At 30.3% G+C, this 12,149-nt stretch overlaps 1 protein-coding gene across 6 annotated transcripts; it reads left to right on the plus strand.

Annotated features, from left to right (window-relative positions):
• The first annotated feature begins 756 nt into the window (after positions 1 to 756).
• On the plus strand, positions 757 to 11,701 carry LOC118263029 (uncharacterized). 6 transcript variants are annotated; one of them, XM_050697281.1, is made up of 27 exons: positions 757 to 871; positions 1,353 to 1,412; positions 1,559 to 1,615; positions 1,941 to 2,059; positions 2,189 to 2,249; positions 2,428 to 2,441; positions 2,602 to 2,635; positions 2,728 to 2,816; positions 3,132 to 3,162; positions 4,856 to 4,947; positions 5,539 to 5,596; positions 5,833 to 5,868; positions 6,036 to 6,181; positions 6,941 to 6,974; positions 7,199 to 7,284; positions 7,438 to 7,486; positions 8,191 to 8,220; positions 8,875 to 8,931; positions 9,414 to 9,464; positions 9,556 to 9,576; positions 9,860 to 9,895; positions 10,247 to 10,282; positions 10,382 to 10,420; positions 10,781 to 10,810; positions 11,070 to 11,099; positions 11,386 to 11,402; positions 11,495 to 11,701. In XM_050697281.1, exons 1-27 carry the CDS (start codon positions 833 to 835, stop codon positions 11,565 to 11,567), a joined length of 1,425 nt encoding a protein of 474 aa, XP_050553238.1. In that variant the 5' UTR covers positions 757 to 832; the 3' UTR covers positions 11,568 to 11,701. The 6 variants fall into 6 exon arrangements, with proteins under 6 accessions (XP_050553238.1, XP_050553241.1, XP_050553236.1 ...); XM_050697279.1 differs by having other exon boundaries at positions 758 to 871; positions 9,860 to 9,913; XM_050697280.1 differs by having other exon boundaries at positions 760 to 871; positions 5,554 to 5,596; positions 9,860 to 9,913.
• Positions 11,702 to 12,149: the final 448 nt, after the last annotated feature.

Consider the following 12,149-nt stretch of genomic DNA (forward strand, 5'->3'; position numbering starts at 1 on the left):
AGAGTCGACTGCGCCGCTAAAAATCTGTTCAATATAATTATATTCAATAAACATTTGTGCCACATATCTTAAAATTATTAATTATTTCATTTCAGACTTTTTGGACAATCACTCGCGAAAGGAATCCAGTTCTTTCTTCCATAGATGATGATAAGAGTATTTCTTTATATTATTAAAAATAACATTACGGACACCATGTTCTTTTATTTCGTAGTTAGATGTACCTAACCTTTTTCTGATACAGTTGGGTTAGAACGTAAAAATGAAGTCCAAATGTTTTTTGATATTATGATTTATCAAGTGTCCATTCAAATTTTTACGGTATTTTTTTCGAAAATTTCTCAGTAATAGCAAAGACTCTAGAATTGCCCAGAGTTCAGAATAGGGTCTGAACTCTGTACCTATTACATGGCACTTAAAACACAAATAGTGATAAGTGGGTGTACAGTGGCATTCCTTGCCGTAATGTGGACCTCTGCCTATCCCTTCGAGGATAAAAAAGCGTATCAATACACACATTTACCTATAACTTTGTTTTTTAAGTAGTTTATAACATCAAGACAAACAAAGATTATTAGTTTGTTCATCCATTCAGGTAAAAAAATCTGTCACATAAAATTAGGTATCAACTTTTTAAATGAAACTAATCATCCGACTATTAATAATATTCACATTCCTATATAAATTCCGAGTTAATATTTTTTATTTTGAACATGTTTTATGACACAGCTCATTTCACGGTAATTAATTATTTGAACACCATTCTATTAAAATTATGACGTTTATAAGTTTTTAACAGTAATACGACGGCCAGTATTAACTGAAAAATGAAATGGAATTCACTGTGATATTTTTTCTTATAACTATCATTGTAAGGCATTTTTCATTAAGTTTGTGAATTTTATTGGCTTAGTACCCAGTTTTTGGTTTAATTTTAATAATTCAACAATTACCCAGCAGCATTTTGTGATATAATTTTAAAAATTGTATCAAGTCTAATCTCCAATTAGTTTTTTATCATCTACTTGTTCTGTGAGATGTGACATAAGGTTTTCTCCTGTGTCGTGGGTGCGTTTACAACCATACAATACAATTTCACATACATAACCCCAGACCCGGAACAACAATCTGTGGATCACACAGAGAATATTGGTGTGCAGTATTATGGAATTATGATTATGTGAACAAAATTAGATAAACTGGATACAGGTCGTTTTTAACCCATCGCGTGTTTGACCTTGGCAAAATAATGTTTTATACGCTGACACACTCGATGGGTAAATTGGCCGATCTGAACGTTTGTTTATCCAGTGTAGTCTGTATCCGATGCGTTCCTCATTAAAATGATTTAGTTTCAGAATGTATACGATTGCAATGGAAGGAAATATAGTGACACTTTTAGATTACGTCAGGTAATTTTTAATTTAATTTAATATTTTAAATATACAATTACATATTGCAACAAAAGTACACTCTTACCAGCGAAAACTAAACAATCTGATGTCCATTATCTACGTTATAAAATAAATATGTAAGTTTACTAAAATAACATTCACAGGCACAAAGGAGAAATTACAGACAAAACGAGGATTCAGATGATTCAGAGATAAATAACGTAAGTTTTTAAAAATAAATAGTACCTATCTCTTGAAGTAGAGAACCCCGTTTCGGCACGAATGGGCTGGCTCGACCGGAGTGATACCACGGCCTAACAAGAACGATTGCTTCGTATTTCGGCATGTACGTTTATCGGAAACCCAATCCTACCTCCTTAGCTTACCTTCTTTAGATCCCTCCGATGAGATGAAGGATACTAAATCTTTAACCTTTAAAATACCGTCAACACATTTGTAATTCCTTCCTCCTCCTCTTTTTCATATCACATCTTCTTATAGATGTAAATAGAGTTTATAAACTTACAGAGACTATTAATTTTCCAGCGAAGATTTAATGATTACCCTAGATCAAAGTCAAGACGTGGTAACTGGCCACAAACACCTGAAGAAGAATTTAGGAGAAATGGTCATCGACATGATAATGTTAATATTCTGAGACTCGGGTAAGAAATGTTGACTTTGTTCTGTGTTTTAAATTAAAGATTAAGTGGAAGATGATGAAATATCAATCAGACATTGCGACTCGGTTAATTAAGTTTCGGATATTTAAATAATCAATTTTTATTTTTTAGGTCTGTCGAGATTGATGACAGTCAATTAGATCTAAAACATGCTGACGTTAAAATACTTCCAGTAAGTTTTTTTAAGAGGATTTCTTCACATATTTATCTCATTTATCTTTATTTAACTGATTGATGATAGCAGTTATGTCACTGAGTGTTTAGAGAATACGTATACCTATCCTGCAATCATTGATTGTGCATTTGTAATTTTATTCAAAGAAAAATTAATTTCTTATGTTATTTTTCAGCTTTCTGAGGAAAAGTAAGTCTTTTCTTAATTTGACTTCCACAATGTTATTTTTTAGTGTAGTGTACTTTTCGATTGTACTATACATACAATGACATAAATATATTATGTATGTATATCGTCGATAGTACTTTGTAGGCAATAAATTTTGATATTTATGTTACTCTATATTCAGGTTTGTGATAGCACTGCTAAAGGTACCTGACACTGTAAGTTTCATGTTATTACTAAGTATTAATATATTACTCAATATTTAATTTTATGTTATGATAGTTTTCCTAAACTATTCTTTCAATAATAGGTTCCACAAAGGACACATAGCAGAAACTCCAACCAATATGACGAACGAAGAAATAGACGATCACAGTCGTTTCTTAACAACTTGCAAATGTAAGTTCGTTACTTACTATAAAAACAAATAGCTACACCAAAATAACGTACTATTTAAAGTTACGCGTCCACAGGCCCGCATCGTACGCATCACACGCAACGGATTTTAATTTGTGCGTGCGATGCGTACGATGCGGGCCTGTGGACACGTACCTTAAATCAACACTTTGTAAACAAAAGCGTTTAATCAACTGAAGAATATAGAGATATTAATTCAAATTATGTGTGATTTAAAAAAATGTGTTTCCAATATTTTCCTTTGAATATTATTTCGTTCTTGATGAAATTAACTTAAGTCTCTGTTCTCTATTTCAGCTTGTCACAAAATAACAATTTGTCAGCACAAGTAAGATTTATTTATCTATACATATAATAAAATCGTTATTGTTATGTCGATGTCGAACCCAAAAATGTAATTAACTTTTTTTTGTCTGTTTATCTGTTTGTCTGTTTGTCTGTTTGTCTGTGTGTCTATGCGCGCTAATCTCAGAAACGGCTGATCCGAGTTGGATGCGGTTTTCACGAATATATTGTGGTATGCTTCAATTTACATTTAGGGTTTGTTTCATGTCAATCGGTTCATAAATAAAAAAGTTATGTCAAATTAAAGAATCACGTCGAACACTATTCTATGCTTATACCATTAATCTCGGCCACTATTTGACGGATTTGGTTGAAATTTGGTACAGATATAGTTTAGAACCTTAGAAAGGACATAGGATAGTTTTACAAAAATCAAAAAATTAAAAATAGAAATAGATCGCGCTATGGTTTCGTTACATTCATTTGGTTGGGTATCGGCCGAGCGCTTCGGTACTATCGTAGAAAAAGTGTATTATCAGTCGTATGATTATTTGTCTGTAGTGGTCCTGCTGTTTCGTATATTCTAAATTGGTTTCGTTGTATTTGTCAATTAATAAGTTTATTTGTTGGGTTTTCCTGGTTTTCTGGTTAAATTATATAACGTAGGTTTAGTTTGATATCGATTATTAGTAGTTACTGTAGTTAGTTTTTTTAATAAAATTGTAAGTCTAATTTATTAATTAATTAGATAGATTAGATTTAAGTCGTTTCTTTTAAATTATTTAGTTTATGCTTGGTTATTATAGCATAGAGGATAGGTTGTAATATAATTTCTTTTTTAATTGTTATAAATTCGTAATTCGTAGCTTTCTTTAGTTTTAAGTTAGTTTTCATCTTAAGTTCGGAAAGATTATAATATTTCTTTAGTTTAAGTCCGTTTTTAAACTATTTTTTCAATGCCCTAAGTGAGTATACATCTATTAAATTCAAACGCAGAGCTCATTATGAGATTTTTGAAGAGTTCCCTGGAATATCTTCTACATCTCATTTTTGAAGAGATTCCGCGAGATCGGGAACTATGTGGTTAAAACCAAAAATTTGCCGGAAGTCACTATTCCACGCGAACGAAGTCGCGGGCAAAAGCTAGTTTTTTAATAAAATTGTAAGTCTAATTTATTAATTAATTAGATAGATTAGATTTAAGTCGTTTCTTTTAAATTATTTAGTTTAAGCTTGGTTATTATAGCATAGAGGATAGGTTGTAATATAATTTCTTTTTTAAATGTTATAAATTCGTAATTCGTAGCTTTCTTTAGTTTTAAGTTAGTTTTCATCTTAAGTTCGGAAAGATTATAATATTTCTTTAGTTTAAGTCCGTTTTTAACCAATTTTTTCAATGCCCTAAGTGAGTATACATCTATTAAATTCAAACGCAGAGCTCATTATGTTGATTTTTGAAGAGTTCCCTGGAATATCTTCTACGTCTCATTTTTGAAGAGATTCCGCGAGATTGGGACCTATGTGGTTAAAACCAAAAATTTGCCGGAAGTCACTATTCCACGCGAACGAAGTCGCGGGCAAAAGCTATTATTCATAATATATTTTTTAACCTAACCTGGTATGATTTATATATAATTATAGGTTGGTATACAGATAAAAAATATTGCGAAATATTTAATTACAGTATCAATCCTTGACTTGAATAATTGAAAAAAAAATCATACAAATTCTTTCAGGATACACTCTTGCAGAAATATGCAAAAAAATATCGCAACTATCATTTAGAAATGACTAAGAAGAGAATCGAACAATTGCAATGGGAGAACAAGTGAGTAACTAATATAACATACATACCTTTAACCACATTTCTTTTAACAAATTTAATGAGCCTTACATTACATACAAGCATGATGTCAATTTGACCAATCACTGTAGCAACGAAATATGAACTTGATTGAACGTCCAATGGTTTGACTAATTTCCTATGGGACAAAAGAATTTAAGGTTCATACTAGCGCCTTCTGGTGAGCAAAAAAAACGGTAACCTTACTTATCGTATTAAAAATTATATGGCGAATATAGGTAAATATAATTAGCAATACTGTCCTACTTTATTAAATTTATATTAAAATAAAATGATTGAATAATTCTACTTATATTCTAAGTCTGGATATTTATGCATATTTATTTCAAAAAATGTTACATAGATATTATACTTAACAATTTGTATGTGAATTACTTACTGCCGTTCTCAGAGTCATTTAATGGTTGCCTTATCCAGTCCTTCGCAATTGTTTTCGGAACAAAATCGTTGCTAAGGAATAGTTTAAGTAATCATTAAACGTCTCTGAGTACGGCAGTTAATAATTTGTATATGCATTACTTAGTGAGTTTCTAAACATAATATTTATATTATAAGTTGGATTTTATATAGGACTCCGCATCTTGAAGGTATTGTTAATACAGCATTGACACCAGTAAGTAATATTATATAATACTTTTTATTACCTGTGGTACTATTTTTAGTCTTTTGAACTTCACCTTGGACTATCCTATTCTTAAAAAAGCTAAATTAATTTTATTATAAATAACTATTCGTGTTCGTACTTTACCATAAAATATCTATTGTGTTTGATTTTATTTGTTTTTTTTTTACAAAATCTACTATTTCTCTTTAAAAACTTTGGTAATTTTCACATTCTATTTTATAAAGCAAATCTCTCTCAAATCTTATTTGAGAAACTTCAAGGTAAGTACTAAATCTACTTATTCAACTGAAATTAAATTATGAAAAAATAGTTTTACAAAATACTCTAAATAATACCAAAATATTATTATATTTCATATCCCATTCGCATAACTAAAAGCCTTAAATTATTTGACTAGTTTCTACTATAAAAAAATCTATGTTATTAGGTTACAAGACTAGAAGATGTGGTACAACATTATAGCAAATTGCAAGAAGAAACGGAACAAAACGACTTAATCAATGACTTGACACAACCTGAAGATAAGGCCAATGAAGAAATATTCAAATTATACCAACCATTGAATTACAAAATGTAAGTAAAAATAATAAAATATGATCCTGCTGTGGTACCTGAATTTGTTCTAAAAACAGAAATATAAAGTTAACTAAAAACAACATTTTACTCACGTAAATATATTGAGAATAGCTCTACTAGTTTCAAATCATAGAGAGACTCTTTATCACAAACAACAGCAGTAGACTGCGCGACGTCGTGTGTCTTGCGTACATTACTTAATTAATTTAGCAAACTAAATTAATACTGAGACATACGACGAGACGTATCTGACGATAGTTATAAAAAAACTAGCGGACCCGACAGACGTTGTCCTGTCTACACGTTAATTTGAAAATTTTATTCTTTTTTTAATAAGCTAAAACATTCTGGACCTTTTTGATGAAAATTATTATTCAAATGTTATGACAATATCTAACGTCATTAATATTTGACACTGCGATGGTAGCGCCGTCCGTCGGATCCGATGTAAAACATTCCAAAATCAACAACTACTAATAAATTAAAAATTAATTAAAAAAACATTGTCCAGCGGACAAAATTGTGAATCTAAACCATTCTCAGATCCTCTTGAACACACACAAAAAGTTTCATCAAAATCCGTCTAGTCGTTTAAGAGGAGTTCAGTGACATACACACGTACAGAAGAATTATATATATAAAGATATGGAAATAAAGTATACAAAATTAAAATGATACATTAAAAATATTACTCATTTAGGAATGAATCGAATACTTATCGAACTATAACTACTTTTTTTTCAATCTGAAATACAGGCGCACATCGAATCTTTATGAAAATTCATTGAGTGTAAGTATTTTTCTAGTGTTTTTACCCAACTGCGCCAGAAGGGGTTATGTTTTTTATTAATCTTACCCTTATCATACTTATTCATAATCAACACACTCATTATGAATTCAATAGACCAATAATACCTTCTCCCTTCACCAATAATATCTTAGCCGCATAAGTGTATACCTGTGAATTCTATCGCACAATAAGTTAATTTATAAAAACTTTTTGCAATTTTCTAGGATGTGCCATTAGAACGGCTAATAAACGCACATCGAAAACTCGAACAAGAAATAGACCGCAGAAAGACACTACTAGAAAAATATTCGTGAGTAATATACTACCTAATTGTATCTAAAACAACCATGACTATAAATCTAAATAATATTATCTAAAAAACCAAACCACCTTTGATTCCTTAAAGTTTTCAATTTTACTAAAGTTTTTATTAACATGTTCATATTTTACGTTCCCAACACAGAAACATATTGACACTGAAATCACTGAAAGAAATATCACAAAGTCGTCCGGTAAGCAATTTAATTATAATATAACTAAATAAATAAATAATTCTATTCATCTACTTTTTTATACAAATCATTAAGCAATCTAATCAAAAACGACGGTGAAGTACCGATACTAATTTGTAAATACATTGTCTCTGCCTACCCCCGTGGGAGAAAAGCGTGAGGTTATGTATGTATGTATGAAGTAACTAGCGTATGAAAACCCAAGAAATGAAACGTCTTTTTTTTAATTTGTATAAAATTTGGTCTTATCTTTACCGTGACTTGTCAATTAGGAAGTATTGGTCCTTCACTGACGAAAAATTATTTTGACACAAGTACTTACTATGGTTTCAAAATACATAAATGTGATATTACTAACTTACACTTTATAATAATTAATTTGTAATGTTTAAGGAGGTAACATCTTATCAGGTAAATTCTGTAATGATTTTAATGTAAGTGATGATAAAAAAAAATACATAAGTAGAATATAATGTGACTAACCTATTTTTATGAGCTATTTCACCTTTGCAAAAGAAGTCTTTAATAACTTATCTGAAAAAGAGTTTTACTTAGATTCATTACATATGAAAGTATGTAAGATTAACTAAATTAACTCATCCAGAAATTATGACACTATTAAGATACTGTTCTAAAATTCTGGTCCTTCTGAAAAATGTTCCTTAACCACATAACAATATTATTTGATAAATATATTTTCACAGATTATAAGTCGTCCTGAAACTAAAAAGCAGGTAAATGAATCAATATATTAACCTAATGGCACTTAATAAATATATATTATGTACATAAGTGGTCGTTCAATGTTGACAGTCGAGAGTAATTAATTAATTCATTCAGAGCAGTGCAATCAAATCATATCGATGTGATTATAATTATAATAAAATGAAATGTTGATTTACTTTGTGCTTTGAGGGAATGTGTTTAGATATGATGGAGTTTCTTGCTCGTTCTTCTCCATTCGGAGCAACACTTTGGAACGAGCGCCTAGCTTCACTGACGGACAGACTGACGGACAATTCAATTTGACGTTTCAAAAAAGCCTTATTTAGGATTAATTGAAATAAATACTTTGACTTTGATGAGAAGAAAATTTATTTAAATTATAACATTCGTACATACTAAATTCTACTGCGTCTTTTCGCCATCGACATACACGACGGCACTTCCATCTCCATTATTCCACAAAAAAATGTATTTGGCTTACTCAAGTAACTATTTGACGAGGAACTCGAGTAGTTTCAAGCCATGCTTGCATGTAGAGGCTCATATTCATGAGCAGCATTCCGCGACACACGACGCGACGACTGGCTGTTAGAATAGCAGCGCGACAGTCGACAGTCAGACCAAAAAACATGATAATTAAATAAGACATTTTATTTATCTAGGTGGTTGAAATAAAGGAAGCTGAAATAGTTCATAATGCGACTGAAGCTCAGACAGAGGTAAGCCATTGTCTAGTTTCATAACTATGTACACATTTTATACACATGCACTTAGACTATAGCTGGAAAAACACAAAATGGCATGACGATTAACATGGTATTTTAGTTTGGCATATGTTTCTTACTACAGTTATTTATATAATACATCGAGTTTGTTATCTGATATACCTAGTCATTGAATTAATACTGAAATCAGTGGCTAACTGTACCGATGAAGACCTGTGGTAAATTCATCATAATGGAGGCCTACCAAATATAAATAAGAGATCTTCCAGATGAGAACCTCTGCACGGGGGCTCCTTCCAGAGGCCTGTGGCATTATATCCATTGTAACCCAGTTGGAGGCACATGACATTTTGCCAACTTGCCACCCTGTAGTTATACCACTGACTGAAAGATCATACACATTCGTGTTTTAATAATTTAATGATTTTTTATATTGAACCAAGAAATGTACATTTCTATTCATTTCTGTTTGCCAGAATTCTACTACCCACCCTTCAGCGATAGAAGAAAAAAGAAAAATAGCAGAAGTAAGTTAATTATACAATAATAATACTTCTTTAATATTTCAATATGAAGTGAATTTTTCAATATAATGTATCGTTGTTATTACTATTGAAGGAATTCTTATCAAATTACAAGGTAAGTTAGTATCCATTTATAATTGCAAATAATTCAATTACCATCACTTATTATACCAGTATACCAGTACATACAATATTAATCAAAGATCTTGTGAATAAAATGAAAATCGAATGACTGCCTAACGGGTTACCGACTCGAATAACGAGAGCAGTAAGTGGCCCAAGACAAGAAAAGTCATTGGATGATGTTCACCCCTTAAAAAACCTGATCTAATAAATGAGTATTTGTAAATGAAAATATTCAGTTGCTATCATGTTTTAAAGATTACATTTCATAACAGCTCATTGCTCCATTATTCCCAAGAAAACCGAAAAAGGTTGGTAAATCTAAAAAGGTGAGTACATAGGGCAGGTATTATTTAAAATTTAAAGTAACATTTTCTAATAAATTAATATAATATTCTCATATAAAGCCCAACTTCTCAACCTCAGATTCCCCAACTACCCTTAAATTCCTAACCCCCAAAAGGCCGGCAACGCACTTATAACGCCTCTGGTGTTTCGGGTGTGCTCTAGCGATTGCCTACCATCAGGTGATCCGTCTGCTCGTTTACAGTCTTATACCATAAAAAAGCATAAAACCTACAAAAAACTAATGACTTATTAAAAACAATGCTTGCTTCTTAAACTTTTTGCATATTTAATATATTGAATATTTTTATTTGCAGTCAAAATCGTTATTAGGTTCAGAAGATAAAACAGAGGTTTGCACTTAATAGTATAAAATACAATTGATGACGTTAATGTCTTAATTAATAGTTACTTAGAAAAAACATTGTAACAATTATTTTATTAATTTTCAGAAATCAGTAAGATTACGTGCAAGAACTGACTCAAACGAGGTTTGTATTGTTTTTATTAAAGCCGAATAATGAGCATACTAAGTCATATGAGTCTACTAGATAATAAGAAATCGACGTCACCCGTGGGCACTCTCAACACTATAAATATAAGTTACAAGTGCGATGCGGAATCGCGGTGGCCACTATGTTAAAGACACAGGGCGCGGGTTCGAAACCCACAAACGACAAAGTACCAATGTGACTTTTTCCGAGTTATTTTACTTTCTTAGATTATTTACACACCACTGACAACAAATGGATGTCGTAATCATAGTTAGTAAAGTGATAGCAAGCCTTATAATTTGAAATTAGTTTGAAAACACATTTTGGTAATAAAATATGTAATGTTATTATTCTTAGGATTTGCATGTTCTACGCTCTGGAACAGACGTAAGATATTTTTTTTAATAATGTGTGTATTTAAAGTTATTATTATATGATTTATATGTTTTTTCAGTCGTGGTTTTACACTTTATTGATACTATTTGTGGCATACTTTAAAATAAAATAATGTTATTGATACTATTTCTTGCTAATATAATAAAATTTACCTGAATATACTCTTTTGTGTATCTTTTTGTTATACTTAGATTTTAAGATGTCTAAGATGTTGATGACAATTTTAAACTGTTTATTTTACCGTCGATAGCCAACCGAATCACCTCCGAAACAACATAAAGTAAGTAAACTATTATTATACCAAAAATACTTACGTCGGTTGAAATTCTATTTTATCTAACATCTTTTTGCGATATTGAGTTATATATCTCATTCGATGGAGAAAAAAAGCCGTGATTCCGAATGTGTATATAAATAAAATTAATATTGCATAAAAATGTCGATTACATCAATTAGCCTTTCAACCCTTGTGAATGAAATCGAACATTGATTTATGAATAACCAAATATTTTTAAAAATACATAATATATTAAAATAACCTATGCATTGTTTTACGTTTGTTTCAGGAAGAAAAAGAAAAGCCGTAAGCAATTTTAAGAAAAACATTTTTTAAAAACATATTTTTATTCTAACAAAACTCTTTTTTTTATTCAACTTTTTAAATAATATTTTCAGGCGACCTACATTAATGTCATCTCCTCGTGGAATCATTACTTATGCCAAAAGAAGAGGGATAAATGAGTATTGACAATTGAAAATAAACTTAATTCCTATGAAAGATAAGGTTGTTTTCTCTACAAAAAGTAATTTGTATTGAATTTATTTGTGTAAGAAATTATTTGAAAAAATTAATACGTTTTTTGTTTCATTTTCTGTTTAGTTATTTACCTATGGTAAAATTAATATTTTTTTACTTTATGTTATACAGAAATTATGACAATCTAAATATTCACATTATTATATTTAATTCAAATTAAATACCTAATGTTTATTCTCTTTATACATACCTGTACGTACACAAAGCCACAGTAATAAGTATACACCCAACATAACTATAACTATGCAATACCTTTACATGTGTGGGTAATTTTAAAGTAATGTGCATAAAAACAAACGTAATAGCCAAACGCCTATTACGCACACATTGGTAAATACTATAATTTTTGTGTCGGTATACGTATTTTTATAATTTAATATATGGGTAAGGTTAATAATATTGACAATCGATGATATCAATCAACATTTTCAATTGAATAGACGTAGTGCTCGTGGACGAGTGGTTAATGAACCGGTTTCAAACATCGTTTACGACAATGTGGGTTCAAATCTA

Source organism: Spodoptera frugiperda, chromosome 12, assembly GCF_023101765.2.
Source record: "Spodoptera frugiperda isolate SF20-4 chromosome 12, AGI-APGP_CSIRO_Sfru_2.0, whole genome shotgun sequence".
Classification (NCBI taxonomy): Eukaryota; Metazoa; Arthropoda; class Insecta; order Lepidoptera; family Noctuidae; genus Spodoptera; species Spodoptera frugiperda.

Coding starts and splice junctions, on each gene's coding strand:
- LOC118263029 (XM_050697279.1), top strand. CDS start 833: ATGGAATTCACTGTGATATTTTTTCTTATAACTATCATT. Junction 8,221..8,874: donor GTCCTGAAACTAAAAAGCAG/GTAAATGAATCA, acceptor TTATTTATCTAG/GTGGTTGAAATAAAGGAAGC. Junction 8,932..9,413: donor CGACTGAAGCTCAGACAGAG/GTAAGCCATTGT, acceptor TCTGTTTGCCAG/AATTCTACTACCCACCCTTC.